General features: G+C 40.6%; 1 protein-coding gene across 1 annotated transcript; it reads right to left on the bottom strand.

Moving 5' to 3' along the window:
* Window positions 1-1,862: 1,862 nt before the first annotated feature.
* On the bottom strand, window positions 1,863-12,818 carry qdpra (quinoid dihydropteridine reductase a). Its single transcript, XM_079168023.1, has 7 exons — window positions 12,669-12,818; window positions 12,488-12,580; window positions 11,711-11,807; window positions 10,979-11,119; window positions 7,244-7,352; window positions 5,384-5,467; window positions 1,863-2,815 (listed from the first exon to the last, which is right to left on the bottom strand). The coding sequence occupies exons 1-7, from the start codon at window positions 12,750-12,752 to the stop codon at window positions 2,713-2,715; spliced, it is 711 nt and encodes a 236-aa protein (XP_079024149.1). The 5' UTR covers window positions 12,753-12,818; the 3' UTR covers window positions 1,863-2,712.
* Window positions 12,819-16,807: the final 3,989 nt, after the last annotated feature.

Raw genomic sequence — 16,807 nt, 5'->3', positions numbered from 1 at the left:
CTTTGGATGTATTATGACATAATAATGCAAACCCTTGAGCTTTATGCCAATATTAGATTCTTTATCAGAGTGTTTTTAGTAGATAAATTACAGGAAATTAGGGGAGAGAATGGCGACATGCAAAAAAAGGTCACCAAGAGAATCTGAACAAGAGACAATCACCACTTCTTAACAAGTCTCATCTGCTTATTTTAATATTTTCAACTTTTTCTTGAATATTATCGATATTATGAAGTATATTGTGATAAAAGACCCAGCTGCACTGTCCCATTACACTATACAGCTCTGTTGACCTTCTGTGACTCTGCTCCTTGTTTACCAGAGTGAGACAGCAGACCTTAAATCACATCAGTCATCCTTCATTTAAATACTCCCCATCAAAAAAAACACACTGCTGCTGCTGCTGCTGCCCCTTTGAAAGAGGAGCACCACGGACAAATTCCCTTTTGGCACACGGCTGCACCTGTGACATGCAAATCATTTGCTTCTCATAGATTTACATTGCACAAAACAATCGCATCTGGGGCGCCGGGTGACAGCTTATCTGCCCCAGCTGAAGCAGGAACAACATGCTCCGTCTCAGCGGTAATCTTTGATCAGCTGAAACGCTTTCTGTGATAAACATTGACTCGATCCCCGTGGGCAATCACTCTACAGTGCTGGCATCATGGGAGGTAATGTATGCATAGACGTGTTGCATTCGCCTCGGGCCCTCACACACAGACACACACACACACAGGCGTGCACACACAGTGAGATGAATTACTACGCCACCTAGAATAAATACATATCAGCTACAGTGAGCGGGGGCGCTTTGCTCTTTCCTATTAATCCTCAGCATGGTGATTTATTGCAGTGTGCTTGTCAACAGCCATATAGTCCCCTGGAACTGTGGCCGGCCGGGAGAAATCGAGGAGTTTAAGACTAAAGGCCCGGCAGCTGCCCTGTAGTCTATTTATGTGCTCCACGCTGAAGGTGATTATGCATGTGTTGGTTGAGCAACAACGGAACGGGAGGGCAAAAAATAATCTACTCGTCATAATCCAACTTTTAAATTGATGCCGGACCAGATGTAGAGATTTGCACGTGTCACTGTGGAAGGCCTGGATGCTCAGCAATCCGTTCAGAGTGAACGCTAAAGGGATATTCTGCAAGTTATTTTTAAAACAGTGGATGCATGCAGGGCAACATTCAGCTGAGAGTGTTAACTCATCCGTTTGGATAACACGACTTCCCCCTGAAAAACACAGACTGGCAGAAGAGCGGGGGAGACTCCTATGAGAGAGCACCATCTAGTGGGTGTTCATATACTACAGTGTTCAAAAGAAAAGACTTTGTATTACCATAAATTAATTGATCCTTTTTGTGAATATGAAGCTAAAACCGGACATATCTTATTTATCATGCCATTGAGCTCCTTTGTTGTACAAACACCAGCTGTTTTAGGAAATAAACTTAGCTCTTTTAAAACTGTACACATGAATTGAAAACTACTGAGACTAACACAGTGCTGGTTTTGATCTATTCGTGGGATTTGTTGACAATTATAAAATAAAGAATATCAGCAGCATTTGATTCTAACTTGTATCTTTCCAATTCCACCCCCCAAAAATATGTGACTGTTGAGTGATGCAGTACTTTGTCAACTATTTGTTATCCACTTTGAGTTGGTTTTACATTTATCGACTCTCTGATCGACAAAACAATCTCACCTCAAGGTCCATTTAGTAGCAGCTTTAGAGCTTTCAATGATCTTCATCAGTTCCACTACAGCTACTAAATGGACCTTGAGTTGAGATTATTTTTTCAACTTCTGTTTCCAAAGTCAAGAATGAACTTTGAACGTCAAAATGGATCCTTGGTTTTGACTCATTTTATTGTGAATTTCACACAGTTACAATACACGACTTAGAAAACCCACAACAGGAACAGAGCCCCGCAGACAACAAGGACACTTTGACTTGACAGCTACAAACATGAAATAAGGCCACTTCACCTTTAACCTTATTGTCCGTTTGAGAGAAGAAGACAACGGCTTTTTCTTCGACTTCGAGGTTTCCGCAGTGGAAGAGGACTTTCAGGGACGATACAAAAAAAGTCTACAGATCTCACGTCACAATGGATTAACAACATTGTGTTGGATTTCACAGACATTAAAGGAAACGCCTGAAGCTAAGGTAGGTATGAAGTAGCATTTTGGAGGAAGTTAAGACAGATAATTCATTTTCAGCAATGTTCTCTCAGGATCAGGACTGTGTGAAAGCGGTCACTGAGTAGAAGCTACGTAAACACTTTCATATGAATCGTTTCTCATTTAACTTCACTGATCTTTGAAAGAATACCTCAAATGTGTTGTGCACGTTTGAAGAGTGTGTCCATACCGTCACCGGATATAAAACACAGTTTAGACTGTCACAGCTAGATGGTGCTCTGACGCTGCATTTGCAATAAAAGCGCCTCCTCCTCCCTCCTCTCCAAAATGAACCCATCTAACCGTCTCCTCTCCACCTCCTTATTTTATCCAGTTCCTCTTTGTTACCATCTCTCTTCTTCACCTCCACACCCTTAAACCCTCTTCCTCATATCCTCCTCTCTCTACCAGTCTCTATTTCTGGGCTTCTCCATCTCCTTATCTCTCCCTCTCTCTGCCTTCATCTCTGCCTCTCTCCCTCCCAACCCCCCATCACCGTCTCCACTCCTCCCCTCTATCCTCTACTGCGCGGCCACAGCCTGGGTTTCCCCTCCGGAGGTCAGCAGCTGCATTAAGCTTCCTGAAGCCGGCCGGTTCACTCCCGTGGCCCAGTTGAAGAACATTCTGGAGCAAAACAAATGAAATACAAGCATTATTCAAAATGTGAACGCAAACAAGTACTGAAACTGACTCACGCATGTTGACGCTAAAAAACAGAAAAATATATTAAATAAAAAAAATGTACATGTGAAAATGACATTGGAAAAAAAACTAAATATTGAAGTATAAGTAATAAGTAATGTGGAGCAAATAAATAAATTATAGGACAAAAATAATGAGTAAACAATAATGCACATAGAAAACAACCTTATTGCTGCACATTTAACCCTCAATTAAACACCAACTTTGGCTTCTTTTCGTAGATGAAAATAAAGAAATATGTTTATAACTCAAACAACAAGATATTGAAAAAAGTGTGCTAACTTTTTAGTGGATAGAGGGTAACTTTAACTGACAAATGACACTTTGACAGCCGAACGAATCTGACAATCTGTGTTCCCAAAGTAAGGATGAGCACTAGAAATAACAGTTGTGTACAGGTTTGATGAATGACGTTTGTCACGTGAAAGCCAGAAAGATGAGTACAGTAGATAGGAATCGGGACAATGAAGAAACAGGTGCCACATCCCTTCATTTCCCACCACACAGATTGTTTCTATTTCTGTCCTCAGACCCTCATCTGTTTCCTCAGGGATTATCAAACTAGATCACATCCCCTCTAATCTCTCCTGGCCTACGCAGAGCGCAAACACAAACTTCTGTCTGAATGTATTCATTTAGGAGAGTTCTGGTGCTCTTAAAACACCATTTCCTTTGTACCAATTACTCGAATTAATTAAAGAATTGAATTGATCATTAATCAAAACCCTCTTCCCCCACGGACATTGTTGTTTTGGAAAGTAAGAGTAATAGCATTGCTCAGTTGACCCCGTTAGCGAAATGTCGCTAATGAATCCGGTGGTCATGCTAGTTTGTAAAGGGGCTGAATAATACTCAAAAAATGTGGCTACATTTTCGCTGGACCGTTTATATAGTCACAGGGGTCACTTGACCTCTCACCTCAAGATATGTGCCTGAAAATGGGTTCTACAGGTACCCACACGTCTCCCCTTTACAGACAGGCTCACGTTATGCTAATCCCATGCAGTTTAAGGCAATACACATGCAGTTGTTTGTATGCAGTATAAATGTGTTATTTTCACCTATTCTAAAAATGTTGTGTTTGAGTATTTCTGCATATTGGGGTCCCATAATCAGGTCTGACTAGAAAGCTGAGACTCTTTGTGGATCCAATGAGCCCGTTTGTGTTCATGTGTGATGATGTCGGTCCCCATAGCAGCCATTTCACATACTGAGACCATTTTTTTAAGTAAGAGCTTAATCACTGTAGTTCCCCAACATGACAAACAACTGTCCTGTCAAGTAAATTGTTTTAAATACAGCAGTAGGGTTACATCTTTGCTGTAAAGTTTGTGGATTAAATAAGTAAGAGAATACATGTCATAAATAATACACTTTGCAGACAGAAACATGGATGAGCTACAGTGATGAGCAAGCAAGAAAAACGCACAACCGTGTCATCAATCATATGACAGACCAGCGTAGATCCATTTCAACATCTTGTGGTGAAACGCCATATTTCAAATCTCTCGCTGTTTTGTTTTTAATAATAAATTTGACATGAATACGTGACCAGACATGAACCTGGGTCTATTTACACCACAAAGAAGACCCATTTCATTTGATGAAGGTTTGATAAAACTGTAATAAATTTAAATGGGAAATATAGCTATAAATAGCTATTGTACTTCGTATTCTGTGCTCGTATGCAGTTCATTCTTGAGCACAACTTGCTTAACATTACATCAGGTATTGTCAGTTACGTTAAGGTAGGTTGATAGCTGAAAATTGTTCCTCTGATCTGAAGCATCAAACAGCTAAATGTGATGTTCAGGGTGTCAGAGAGTCTCTAAGAATCAAAGAGCGTGTTAGCAGCCTCGGCAGGACAGCATGTAAAACAGACACGTTTCTGTGTCAGACACGTGTAGAAGAGAGTCGTACACCAGCTGAACAAATCGTGTGTACAGAGAAGGAAAAATACGGCATACAAGACACACTCTGAGTAACATTTAAGCATTAATCAAATGTTCTTGTTGCTGTTTATAGACACAGACACGATGTTTCAGTATGTTGCACACTGCTGGAGCATTTGGGACATTGTTTGACCAAATACAACAGCAAGCTAACCAACTTAGCTGGAAACAACTGGTGATTAATTGTATATTTACATACACCTACATTACACTGAAAAAAAGATTGGTGTTAGGCCATTTTGGGAAATAAAGAGAGCAATATTAATACAGTATATTACTGCATGTGGCAGTAATAACTAAATTATAAAAACCGAACCTCGCAGATTGATATTATAAGTGCATTGCAGGGTGGAATGTTCCTAAGTGCAAAAAGCTATAAAAAGCGTTGGGTGGTGTTTTTAGGATGCATGAACATTCTCTAAATGTGACTCTAGAGCAGATAAACATCTGTTGAAGTTATATTAATGAAGACAGATGTTACAGAGCTCCCTACAGCCTGCAAATAACACTAGGAATCATTATCCGCCTGAGCACTCACTCTGCGATGTACTCCAGCGGTGTCCAGGAACCGAAGTCTGCGTCAGGCATGAACTTCCTGTTCATCGGCGTATCCAGGGTAACCCTGTCAAATTAAGCCAGATGACAATCACGGAGTGAGCGGCAGAGAGGCAGAGAGAGAGCGAGAGAGCGAGAGAGAGAGAGAGAGACACAGACAGACAGACAGACAGAGAGAGAGGAGGGATCTGGCAGACTGCAGTACTTCCACACATACAGACCACAAACAGAGCACAGGGTTTGAAAAAAAAGAAAAAGGATTTGCATCATGTTTGTGTTTTATTATCATATTCATGACTTCAAATATCACTTAGCAATTCAACACAGCACGCTTTTCTTGTCACCTTTTGTGCAACCATGCCAATATTAACATGCAGTACTTCTGTGTAATAGCTTATAAACAACAACACATCCTGACCCAGGAGTACTGCAGTGTTGGGTTTTTTTTGTCAAGGTTCATAAGCTATATACAAATATACATTTCTTTGCAGGAATATCCGTCATGCACAAGATGCTATATAGTGCTGGTAAATGATGGAGCAGCAGGAGTAGGGGGTTGTCTCTAACAGAAATGCAAGTCATGGGGCTAATGCTGAACAGATGTGACAGCATGCTGGAGAGAAACTACAACCAGAGAGAGAAAATCCATTTCTAGCTTCTCATGATGACGTTGCAAAAAAACCCTTTTAAATTAAATAAAGATGCGATGATGCAAACGCCTGTGTGTGTGCGCCATTCATCTAAAAAGAGATCATGTGCACAACCACAGATCTACTGGGTGACGTTGGCAGCCTTATCCATCTTTTACTCCTGCAGCTTATCTTCAACCTCGCACTTCCTGTATCCATCGGACATGACAAACAATTGTGAGGCACAGGTCATTTAACGGCACAGTAGCTTTCGTCTTTGCTTCTTTTACCGGCTTCTTGCAGCGTCGGTGTATTTAAAGATGCGTAGTGCAACAAGGATTAATAAAATGTAAAGGAAAAAAAAAAAAAAAGGTTTTCTGGTGAAGCTTTAAACTTTCTCTTCGGGTCAGTTATTCATGATTTTAGCGTGAGCCCAAGGCTTACGTTCTTTAACTGCAATGACAGATGATCGATTAATCGACGAGTCCTTACAGCTCAAATTCCCACATTTCCCTTCTATCCTCCTCAGAAGCAGGTGGAAATCAAAGCTTAACATCCTTTTTGAGATTTAAAGAACTTCTGGTTGGTTATTCTCTTCATTGAGAAGACAATCTTACCAACAGTAAGCAAAATGAGTGGAACTCGCTGTGCGTTCCAATGCCAAAACTACCACACTATCTAGTATGCCAGAGACGATTTAGCATGTCCTAATACATAGAGTATTAAACGCAGAATGCCAAAATGACCATCTGGTCGTATTTTGCAGTATGCAAACCAGCATGCTTTTTTGGCTATTCTGAAAACAATCCTCTGTGCAAGAGGATAGAGTTCAAGGTGCCATGTCATGGCAAAGTATGTCCTAATTGAATGCATACTGCATGCAACAGAACGTACTTTGTAAGGGCAGCTGTAGTACATAAAGTGAAAAGAAAAAGTAAGCGATTAGGAACGTAGTATTGGTTATTTCTTTAAGTTTTAATTTCGGAGACATTGATTAAAGCTGCTGTGAATCCAAACAGACTACTATCCTCCACAAAAGAGACAGACACAAATGTTTTTTAGAGCCACCTCTCAGGACCACAGGTTGAAGCTATTTGATAGTAAAGAGACACATTCGGTGGACTATTAATATTAAAAGCCTCCCACCTGCGATTCCCACGTCCTCACCTAAATGTGCATCAAGCGTGTCCACTACATTTCCCTGCAGTACTTACGGTAGTATGGCCACGGCAGCGGCTCCCGATGGCATCCCACTGTTCTTTGCTGAGAGACTCTGACACAGCTGGTGGACGGCAGCTTTGGCCATGCCGTAGCCCACCATGCCTGGAGGGTGCAGATGGAAGATTTCTTTTAATGTCCTGGGGGAAAATTCAGTTTGCAGAGGCAACATAGACCACACGTCAACGGCATGACACACTGTGCCCGGGAGTGGATGGCATTGGTTTAGTGGGGAGAGGTCAAGTGGAAGGAAATTGGGAGAATCTCCCGTAGGAACAGCTTGAGACCTTTAAAAGTGAATTTGTAGCCAGGTGTGTTTGTGTTGTGCAAAAGGCTCTGGTAGAGAAACTGATCACATTTAATTCACTACACACACACTACATATGAAACATCTCTAACCGCTTATTCTCTTCTCTATCGTTTGATTTTGAAACCAGATAAAGTTATAGGAATGTTTTGTAGCCTCAGCATCTGGAAACAGTAAGCACCTCCACCTCCCCCAAAATCTAACAAGCTTTCTGAAGAACGCAAAGCATCTGCCCCCCCCGACTAAACCAATCTCATGACCAATGAGAACGAGGGGTGGTGACATGGCTTTTATTACAAGCTTTTGTTTTTCCACCAAGAGAAAAAAAAAAAAAAGAAAAAAAAAGGAGGCACGAGTTAGAGACGCAGCAGTCCAAAGACGGTGGAGTCAACACTCCATCTTTAGGCACCTCGTTCCTGACAGGTCACATGTTGATGAGCCGATGTTCACCCATCAACAATCTAATAATTCTCTCATTTTGTCCTTGAATCGCAATCTGCTCTCACTGAAAGTGTTTTCGGAGCAACAGCGACAAAAGTTCAGATTCTTTAATGTTTTTAATTTAAGTTATTCTCACTTTGAGAAAAAAAAAAATGTTCTCTGTGGTCACGAAGCCATAATTAGCTGAAACGATGAAGTCAGAGTGTGAACGCAAATCCCACTTTGAAGAAACAAAACAATTCAACAGTAAAGTTTTGTCAGATTTTGAAACAATTCAGATCGATAGACACGCAAAGACAGCTTGATTTCCTGAAAGACACTTAGGAATATATATATTAATATGTCATTCAAATAGGCATACAGCTGTATTTCTTATATCCATGGTCAGGATTGGGTTGCACAAGCTATTCATAAATGTTTTTCTTCAACTACTGGCTAGTTTCAATATAGTAATTTACTATAACTTTGAATAATTCTTAGGTATATTGTGTTTTAAACTGGTGTGTTGACCTAATTCCATTGCCTCTTTAAACGAGTCAAACACTAGCTAGTTAGCATACAGTAGATGAGCCTGTGAAACGTGAGTAGTGCAGGAATCAGAATAGTCTTAGACATGAAGATACTTGTCTTCTGACTGTAGTGCCAACCTGGGACTCTAAAGTATCATTTGGCAGAAGTCCTTTGTTTAGGCTCTCACATTCTAGCTTCTTCTGATCCAATTCCCCATTTAATCATCTTCCCTGCAGCTCGTTGCTCCGGCTGTTCCTGAATTCAATCTTATCCGAGTTAAGTGTTTACTAAGATTTACTGAATTAAAACAGGTGGAACCAGACAAACTGTTTCTGACGTTGAGACTTGTTGTTACAACATATTTACACCTGCTAAGTTCCAGGTATAACTGTTACATAGCTGACTGAATCAAATGACACGGCTAACGTTAGAATAAAAACTGGACTTCTGTATGGAAGACAACGGGCAACAAGCTGCTTGAATAGAATACATACGATTGTTTGCTGTGCGTCCAAACACTGAAAGCTATCTTTTGCATATTTTAGAGGATAATCAGATTGGAGATTATGGACAAAAGTCACATGGAGAGCACAGAAAAGACCCCTCTCCATCTGGGGCTTGACCTCCTTTTTAAACCCTTCATCAAAAGGTTAGGATTATTAAAAAGCCCTGCACGAGGTCCGACAACACAGCCTTGGTCTTTTAAGTTGGCTTTGGAGTTTCAAAATGTAATTAATGGTTGATTCAGAGCAGCAAAGATGTTTTTGTTCACTGGGCAGAACATCTTGATCAATCACAAATCTGTTTATCCCCCAACATCTGTGAATAATATTCACACCATTTAACGGGGTATTCATTCATAAACCTTTAATTCACAACAACTTTCAAAGTCAATTAGTTATCCGAATCTGCTTTTCTTGTTTCCGCCGCACAGATTATCTGGATTTTGGTCAACGCTCATTAACTTTTCTCTCACTTGGTTTGATCGAAGCACACAGAAGAAAGTAAGCACCTCTCAGCGGTGTTTGTTATATTTCCTAACATGTGGCTCTTGATGTTGACTCATGTTTAATTAGACCACACAGACATGTTTCTTTTTTTTTTACATGAGATAACTTTCACAGTTTTCTTGTATTTAAAATACACCTAATACCGCAATAAATAGCCTCTGCAGAGAGGCTGCAGGCTCCCAGAAAATACAACCTCAGTCAAAAGAAAACAATAGATCAGGATCCCCAAACTGCATCAGTGCAGTTAACGCAGGCTGTCCATGTGGATAATGTGTGTGGAGCCTCAACTGCTGAGTCACTCTCTTCATAAGCCAGCAGCCAATGAGATTGCGGGCTTTGTGCTGAGCCGGGGCTTTGTATATCGCCGTGGAGTTGGATCTCTGCCCATCACGTGGGATAGAGGGGGAGACTGGACATCACATGGCATCACATCAGATCCTCTCTGGATGCCACAGAGGCCGGCCGGTGTCACATGAACAATGGTTTACTATAGAGAGGCAGAGGCCCGCCTCGACTTTATAGTCCGAAAAAAAAATACGTACGGTAGTCACCATCGAAAGACAAATCATTTTAAATTACACATATGGAGTTTTTCAATTTTAAAGATCATTTTGCACGTTGCATGTTGTCAATTCCAGAGCTGGTCTGGTTTCTGTGGCCGTTGTCTTTTATAGCTTCACAGATTTGAGTTTGTCTGTTTTAAAACTGCCTCACGACAAGAAGCTGGATCAACAAATCGGCGTGTTTGATGCTCAGATCCACACAACACGACTTAGAATTACCAATAACACCGTTCTCTGCAGAGATCCAGGCTTAAGGCATCTTAAGTATAATTCGTGCTTTCTAGTGATGCACAAGTTTATTTTTTCAATAAAGCTGCAACTAATCATTACTTTTATTAATCATTTAATCTGCCTGTTATTTTCTCAATAAGTCTGAAATGTCAAAAGAATAGTTGTCTTTTGTTTGTTTCCGTCTGTCGTCCTTAGCTGCTTTAATGAACCCTAATCAGTCACATGTTTATCATTCAGCCGGTCTTGTGTGGAGTAAAATAAGAGAGCAGGTCGGGCTTGCGTTACATGCTCAAGGACACTAACAGAGTAAAGTGTTGCACACGGACAAACTGCTGCTTCCACAGAGCTCATCAACTATTGTATCTTTTTTTCCCCCCTTCTGGTTTTGATTCTCGGATCCATTTTATTGACACCTTTTCCTCTCACTGATGTGAGCTGCATGAGAATCCCCCGCGTCTCTGATCAGGATGTCAATTCCCTGGTCAAAGCCCTGCAGCACTTTCTATTACCTGCTTTATTTGAATCGACAGGTTGGACAACAAAGCTGTGTGCACAATCGAGTCTCCGATACATCAAAGTCTGCCTGCAACCCTGACGTGACACGGAGCCAAACCAGGTCATCGTGATGAGAACGGTAAACACAAGTGTGTGTGTGTGTGTGTTCCTTACCTCCAGTGCCCGACAGGGCAGCTTTGGCCCCGGCCAAAGTCAACAGTCCACCTGGTTTTAGGTGCAGAGCGGCGAGGTGGCCGGAGATAGTGGAGGTCCACACGCTCTGTTTCCACATCAGATCTGTGTTTTTGTATAAATCTAAGAGAGTCGGGGAACAATTTTAATTTGCTGGTTTCTCATTTATCATACATGCTTTTAAAGACGCAGCATGTTATTTAGTTTCTGGCACAGAGAGCCACATGAGAAGATCGATACCACTCTTGTATCTGTCTGTTATAAATATAAAGCTACAGCAGTTGGTTGGCTTAGCTTAGCACAAAGAGTGGGTACAGCTGGCCTGGCTCTGTACAACAGCAACAAAATCTGCATCAGCGCCTCTAAAGCTCACAAATCAACACATTATACATCTCATTTGCTTAATCCGTAGAAAAATCTAAATGGGGTTTGTATCAGATTATTTCTCAGCTTGGACCAGAATCGCACAAAGAAGAAATGTAATTTTTACACTGTGACAAACAAGATATGTGATATTCAGTGAGCTTTAAAAAGGTGCTACTAGGTGGATTTTGTTCCAACTGTTTCCAGTCTTTATGCTAAGCTAAGCTAAACTTCCGCTTTTTAATTACCGTACAATTTATTTAGGCCGAGTTTAATTTAGTGCATGAATTGCTGCAGGAAACAAGTAGCTGATGATTAATATTACAGCAAACAAAAAGATTGAACTCTCACCTTTGGAACTACAGCTTCCTCCCGCCCATCCTCCTGCCACGCACAAGATGGCATCCACTTTCTGCTCCCCTAGTAACTTGGCCACATCTGTGGTCACCTGCACAAAACGAGAGATAACTACCTACGCCTTTTCATAAAGCCATGGGGTGACTATCTCTGAAATAAAAACAACAGCTGGAAATGTTTAACACACATTCTGCGCTGCGTTCAGGAAGGGAATTGGAGAAAAAAAACATTCACAGCAGGGGATGAATGAGTGATGATTACAGGGAGTTTATTTATAACCGTTATTGCAATAAAGAAAATTGCAAGGATGTTCTATCATAAGGTGACAAAGACTACATGAGGTATGCTCCAGAATTTTACAGAAATCATGTAAACTAGCTAAATAAAACACAAACATAGAATGTTGCCTAATAATAAATTAACTATTGTATTTTAGATTTGTGTATTGCCCAGGTTGTACCCAGCATTAACTGGATAAACAGGATTGAAAATAAACTGTCACAAGCCTACAAATATATAAACTTTTATTAATTTATAAAATATAAAATGTATCCAGTAATCTAAGATGTAAAAAAACAGCCAAACCAACAATATCTTGTTGAAAGATAATATATAGTTGTTAGATTCACGAACTTTTCTCCCTTCTTTTCAAATGTGACTTGAACGCAGCATTAGCATACAGTTGAGCTAAACCGATTAATATAACTATAGATAGAATAATAGACATATAATAGATATAATTCATGATGCAAACTGTCATGTGCAGCTCACCTGTCCTGCCTGCTCGGTGAAAGACTCACTCAACTTCACGATCACGTTCTCGTTCGCCTCCTCGTTTGCAGCCATGTCGATGCAAGCGACCCACTGTTAAACGTCACGAATAAAGACAATACAGTCAGCTTGTCGTCCAGCATTGTGTTAGCATTTAGCGATAGCACTGACTCCCACTCACCCATCCTTTGGATTTGAAATGCTGGACACACGTTGCGCCCAGAGCTCCTCTTCCTCCGTAAACGATCACCCGGTTCGCAGCCATGTTTACGCTCTTGGTGAGTTGTGAGCAGCAGTGTGAGAGAGAGAGAGCAGAGAGGAAGAGCTTCAACTGAACTCAGAGGGAGGAGGAGGGGGGCGTTTCTCTCCAGTTGCGCAACAAGTTGGCGGAGCTAATGCTGCATTCAAGGACGAACGGGAAAAAACACGATTATAAGGGGGAACCCTTGCATTACAGACACAAGAAGGGAATCTCGCCTAAACAGCTTTAATCTTGAAACCTATTTTTGTCATACTAAACTGGAGCAGAGTTCACAGAATAAATGTTTATCTGACTAGCCTGCTACACTTCAAAATAAATGCCAGAATGATCAGAGCTGCTCGAAGAATCCCAACAACGCCAAGTAAATGTGGTTATCAATTGTATTAGATGTATTTAGGGATGGCATAGTAGTATAGAATAATAATAATTATAGAACCTTTGTAATCAACCCATTGCAAATCGGAAGTCTTTAAATCTGAGTCGGTATTCCCGATTTCCAATCTAAATGCGTCGCCTGCAGCAAACTGGTGTTTGTAATGGAAGTCTCTGGGCTTCACAAGCATCCACAGAGGACCTACATCAATTAGCACAGCGCTATTAGGGAAGACAAATGGTGCGTTATGTTACCATTTTAACAACTAGAGAATCCTGTGGGGAAATATTTCCGAAAATCTTATTTAAGACGTTTAATGGATTCGCAGGATTCCTCTTAAAAGAGACGTGTAGGAGCCCAAAGGGACAAGTTACATTTTCTTTATGGAGACAAAGTGTACCGATAGACTGTGTTTTTTTATTACTTCCCCATGTGGCCAACCGTGGCATTAAATTGTTAATAAATTAGCACCTGATGGCTTCATTTTCTGGTTAGTACCAGCTGTACAAAGGGCCTGCAGCTTAAGGACGCCATGAGAGCCGAAGTAGTTTTTCAACGGGTTTAAATAGGCAACTACACCAGCAGACTAAACCGGGGTGGATGAACGGCTATGCTAACGAATTTCATTGCACAATGAATTTATAAATTAAGAAAAATACATTTTCAAAAAGAAACAGAGGAAAACATCTCTCTACCTGTGGCGATAAATAAAACATATGTATGTTTCCTGCATTAGTTTATTCCTGACAGAAGCGCTCAGTTCAAGGTAAACTCCCTCTTGTGGCCGGTTTTAGTCTACTGGCAACAAGTGCCAACTGTTAGCCTACATTAGCTTAGCTTAATAAAAACGAGTAGCCATACTATTACAATTCGGATTTTTTTACTAAACCAATTACAACTACCAAGAGTCATACCTTCAAGGACCTTAATGTATTGTCAAATAAAGGCTAAACTTGCCGCGGCAGCTGAGCTAGCAGCAGGAAGTGCCTCTACTAGCTGCCGCTGCCACATTTTGAGCACTTTCTCGCGGACGCCATCGCGAGGATACTACGCTGCGTTCACAGTGGTGTGTAAAAGTGCGAAACGTCAGATATTAAAGTGTGGTAGTTGAACGGCCCAACATGGCATAGTTGATTGCTCTTTTACTGTGATTCGTGCCAAGTAGAGGCTAAAACAGCTTGCTAAACAGAACTTTGTCACTAGCGTAATTTGTTTTACTTGCAATCACGTGAATATGGTGTATAGAAAGTGTTGAATCATAATTCGCGTGGTGCCCACGTTACCTGAAGGCAACGTGGTTGAGGAAAGTTCTCAGCCTTCCTTGTTATGCTGTCACTCATGATGACACGCCCCTCTAAGTTGATGCCACGCCCCCCACGTTAGATCAGGGTCAAAAGTCTGAACTGAAAAAAACGATCTGAACTGGAAAAAAAAATTATTTTAATCTCAAAATGATATTCAACCCAAAAAAACTTTTCATTCACTTATTTTTTATTTTGAATACATTGCTGTATTTTTCAATGTTCAAGACCACAACTTGAACTTTCAGGTTCAATTTTTTTTTTCAAATGAACAAAACTTTTGACCTGGATTTAGCTCCATAGATTTAGCTCCATATAGATGGAAATCAAGAAGGAAGCCACCACAAGACGGGAGGAGCAGACTGGTACCGAATACACTCAAAGAAGCACAAATCAACTGAATGGAAATGGCTACAACGTTTCACAACACAAACACGACATAAGGTAAAAAACTATGAAAAGGTAATTCACCGTGTGTGGCTCCATGTTGCTGTGACATCAGGTGTGTTTATGTAAGTAAACTCAGGGGTAGATAATGCTGTGTTCCATTTGAACTGAGACGATAGAACTTCGGAGTTAACCGTCAGAAATCAGGCATTCTTCACTTAAAATATAGGCGAGAATCAAAACAGATTTAAGCTTGGCTTGTCGTTTAGATTTGGCTCAAACACTTGACACTCTTCCCTCCAGCTTGTCTGTCTTTTCCTTCACTCTTCATTGGTTCTTAAAGGCAGTTGGCATCCAAAATGTTGCATTGGTTTTACAATTAAATCTCTGCTTAATAAATCAAACATTACTCTAACACTACTCTGCTATACATTCTCTATTTTACAGGTGTTTGAGAGAGCCTGAAAGCTTCTCTTAAAGGACCAGTGTGTAGGATTTAGTGACATCTAGTGGTGAGATTGCAACCAACTGAATACCTCTCCCTTTCCAAAGCGACAGAGCTACAGTGTCCTTCAGGTAATATAAAAACATTCATTTGTCATATTCATTTATCCCCACGTAAATCAGTCAGACGTTGCCTTACAAACTTCTTCTATACTACTATGCTATCCCTAACGGAATCTAATATATAGTTAATGCTCTTTTGTTGGCTTTATATTTAATTATTAAAAAAAAAAACTATGAAAAGGTAATTCACCGTGTGTGGCTCCATGTTGCTGTGACATCAGGTGTGTTTATGTAAGTAAACTCAGGGGTAGATAATGCTGTGTTCCATTTGAACTGAGACGATAGAACTTCGGAGTTAACCGTCAGAAATCAGGCATTCTTCACTTAAAATATAGGCGAGAATCAAAACAGATTTAAGCTTGGCTTGTCGTTTAGATTTGGCTCAAACACTTGACACTCTTCCCTCCAGCTTGTCTGTCTTTTCCTTCACTCTTCATTGGTTCTTAAAGGCAGTTGGCATCCAAAATGTTGCATTGGTTTTACAATTAAATCTCTGCTTAATAAATCAAACATTACTCTAACACTACTCTGCTATACATTCTCTATTTTACAGGTGTTTGAGAGAGCCTGAAAGCTTCTCTTAAAGGACCAGTGTGTAGGATTTAGTGACATCTAGTGGTGAGATTGCAACCAACTGAATACCTCTCCCTTTCCAAAGCGACAGAGCTACAGTGTCCTTCAGGTAATATAAAAACATTCATTTGTCATATTCATTTATCCCCACGTAAATCAGTCAGACGTTGCCTTACAAACTTCTTCTATACTACTATGCTATCCCTAACGGAATCTAATATATAGTTAATGCTCTTTTGTTGGCTTTATATTTAATTATTGATAACCACATTTACTTGGCATTGTTGGGATTCTGGATTCTTCATTTGCAGTTAGAGCAGCTCAGATTATTCTGGCATTTCTTTTCAAGTGGAGCAGATTAGTCAAATAAAGCTGTTTAGGTGAGATTCATGCCCTTCTTGTGTCTGTAATTCAATTTAAAAATAGTAAAAAAAATTGCCTATTTCTAGCCGTGAGAATTATTCATCCCCCATTTGTTGTGGTTTCAGAGTACAAAATACGATGGTAACTATCGTCGCTTTTAGCCAAAGCGACTTATAATTCAGACGCATACAGTAGGCACAGCTGCGGGAGCAATTTTCTAGGTTAAGTGTCTTGCTCAAGGACACATTGACTTGCAACTAGTGGTGCCGGAGCCGGAGCCAGGGTTTGAACCACCTACCCTTTGATTGAAAGACGGCCCTGCTCGCCACTCAGCCACAGCCGCCTGAGTCTAACTCTGAGTTTATATCCATCCCAACCCCACCCAGGACTATCCCTTTCAAGATGTTTACCATCTGCCTTTCATCGGCTGGCCGCTACGGGGCTATTCAAACGCCGGGCAATAATTCTCTGCAGTTTCATCACCACGAGTGACA

This window comes from Pholis gunnellus, assembly GCF_910591455.1.
Source record: "Pholis gunnellus genome assembly, chromosome: 10".
Taxonomy (NCBI): Eukaryota; Metazoa; Chordata; class Actinopteri; order Perciformes; family Pholidae; genus Pholis; species Pholis gunnellus.
This window is presented reverse-complemented; position numbering and strand designations above follow the sequence as displayed.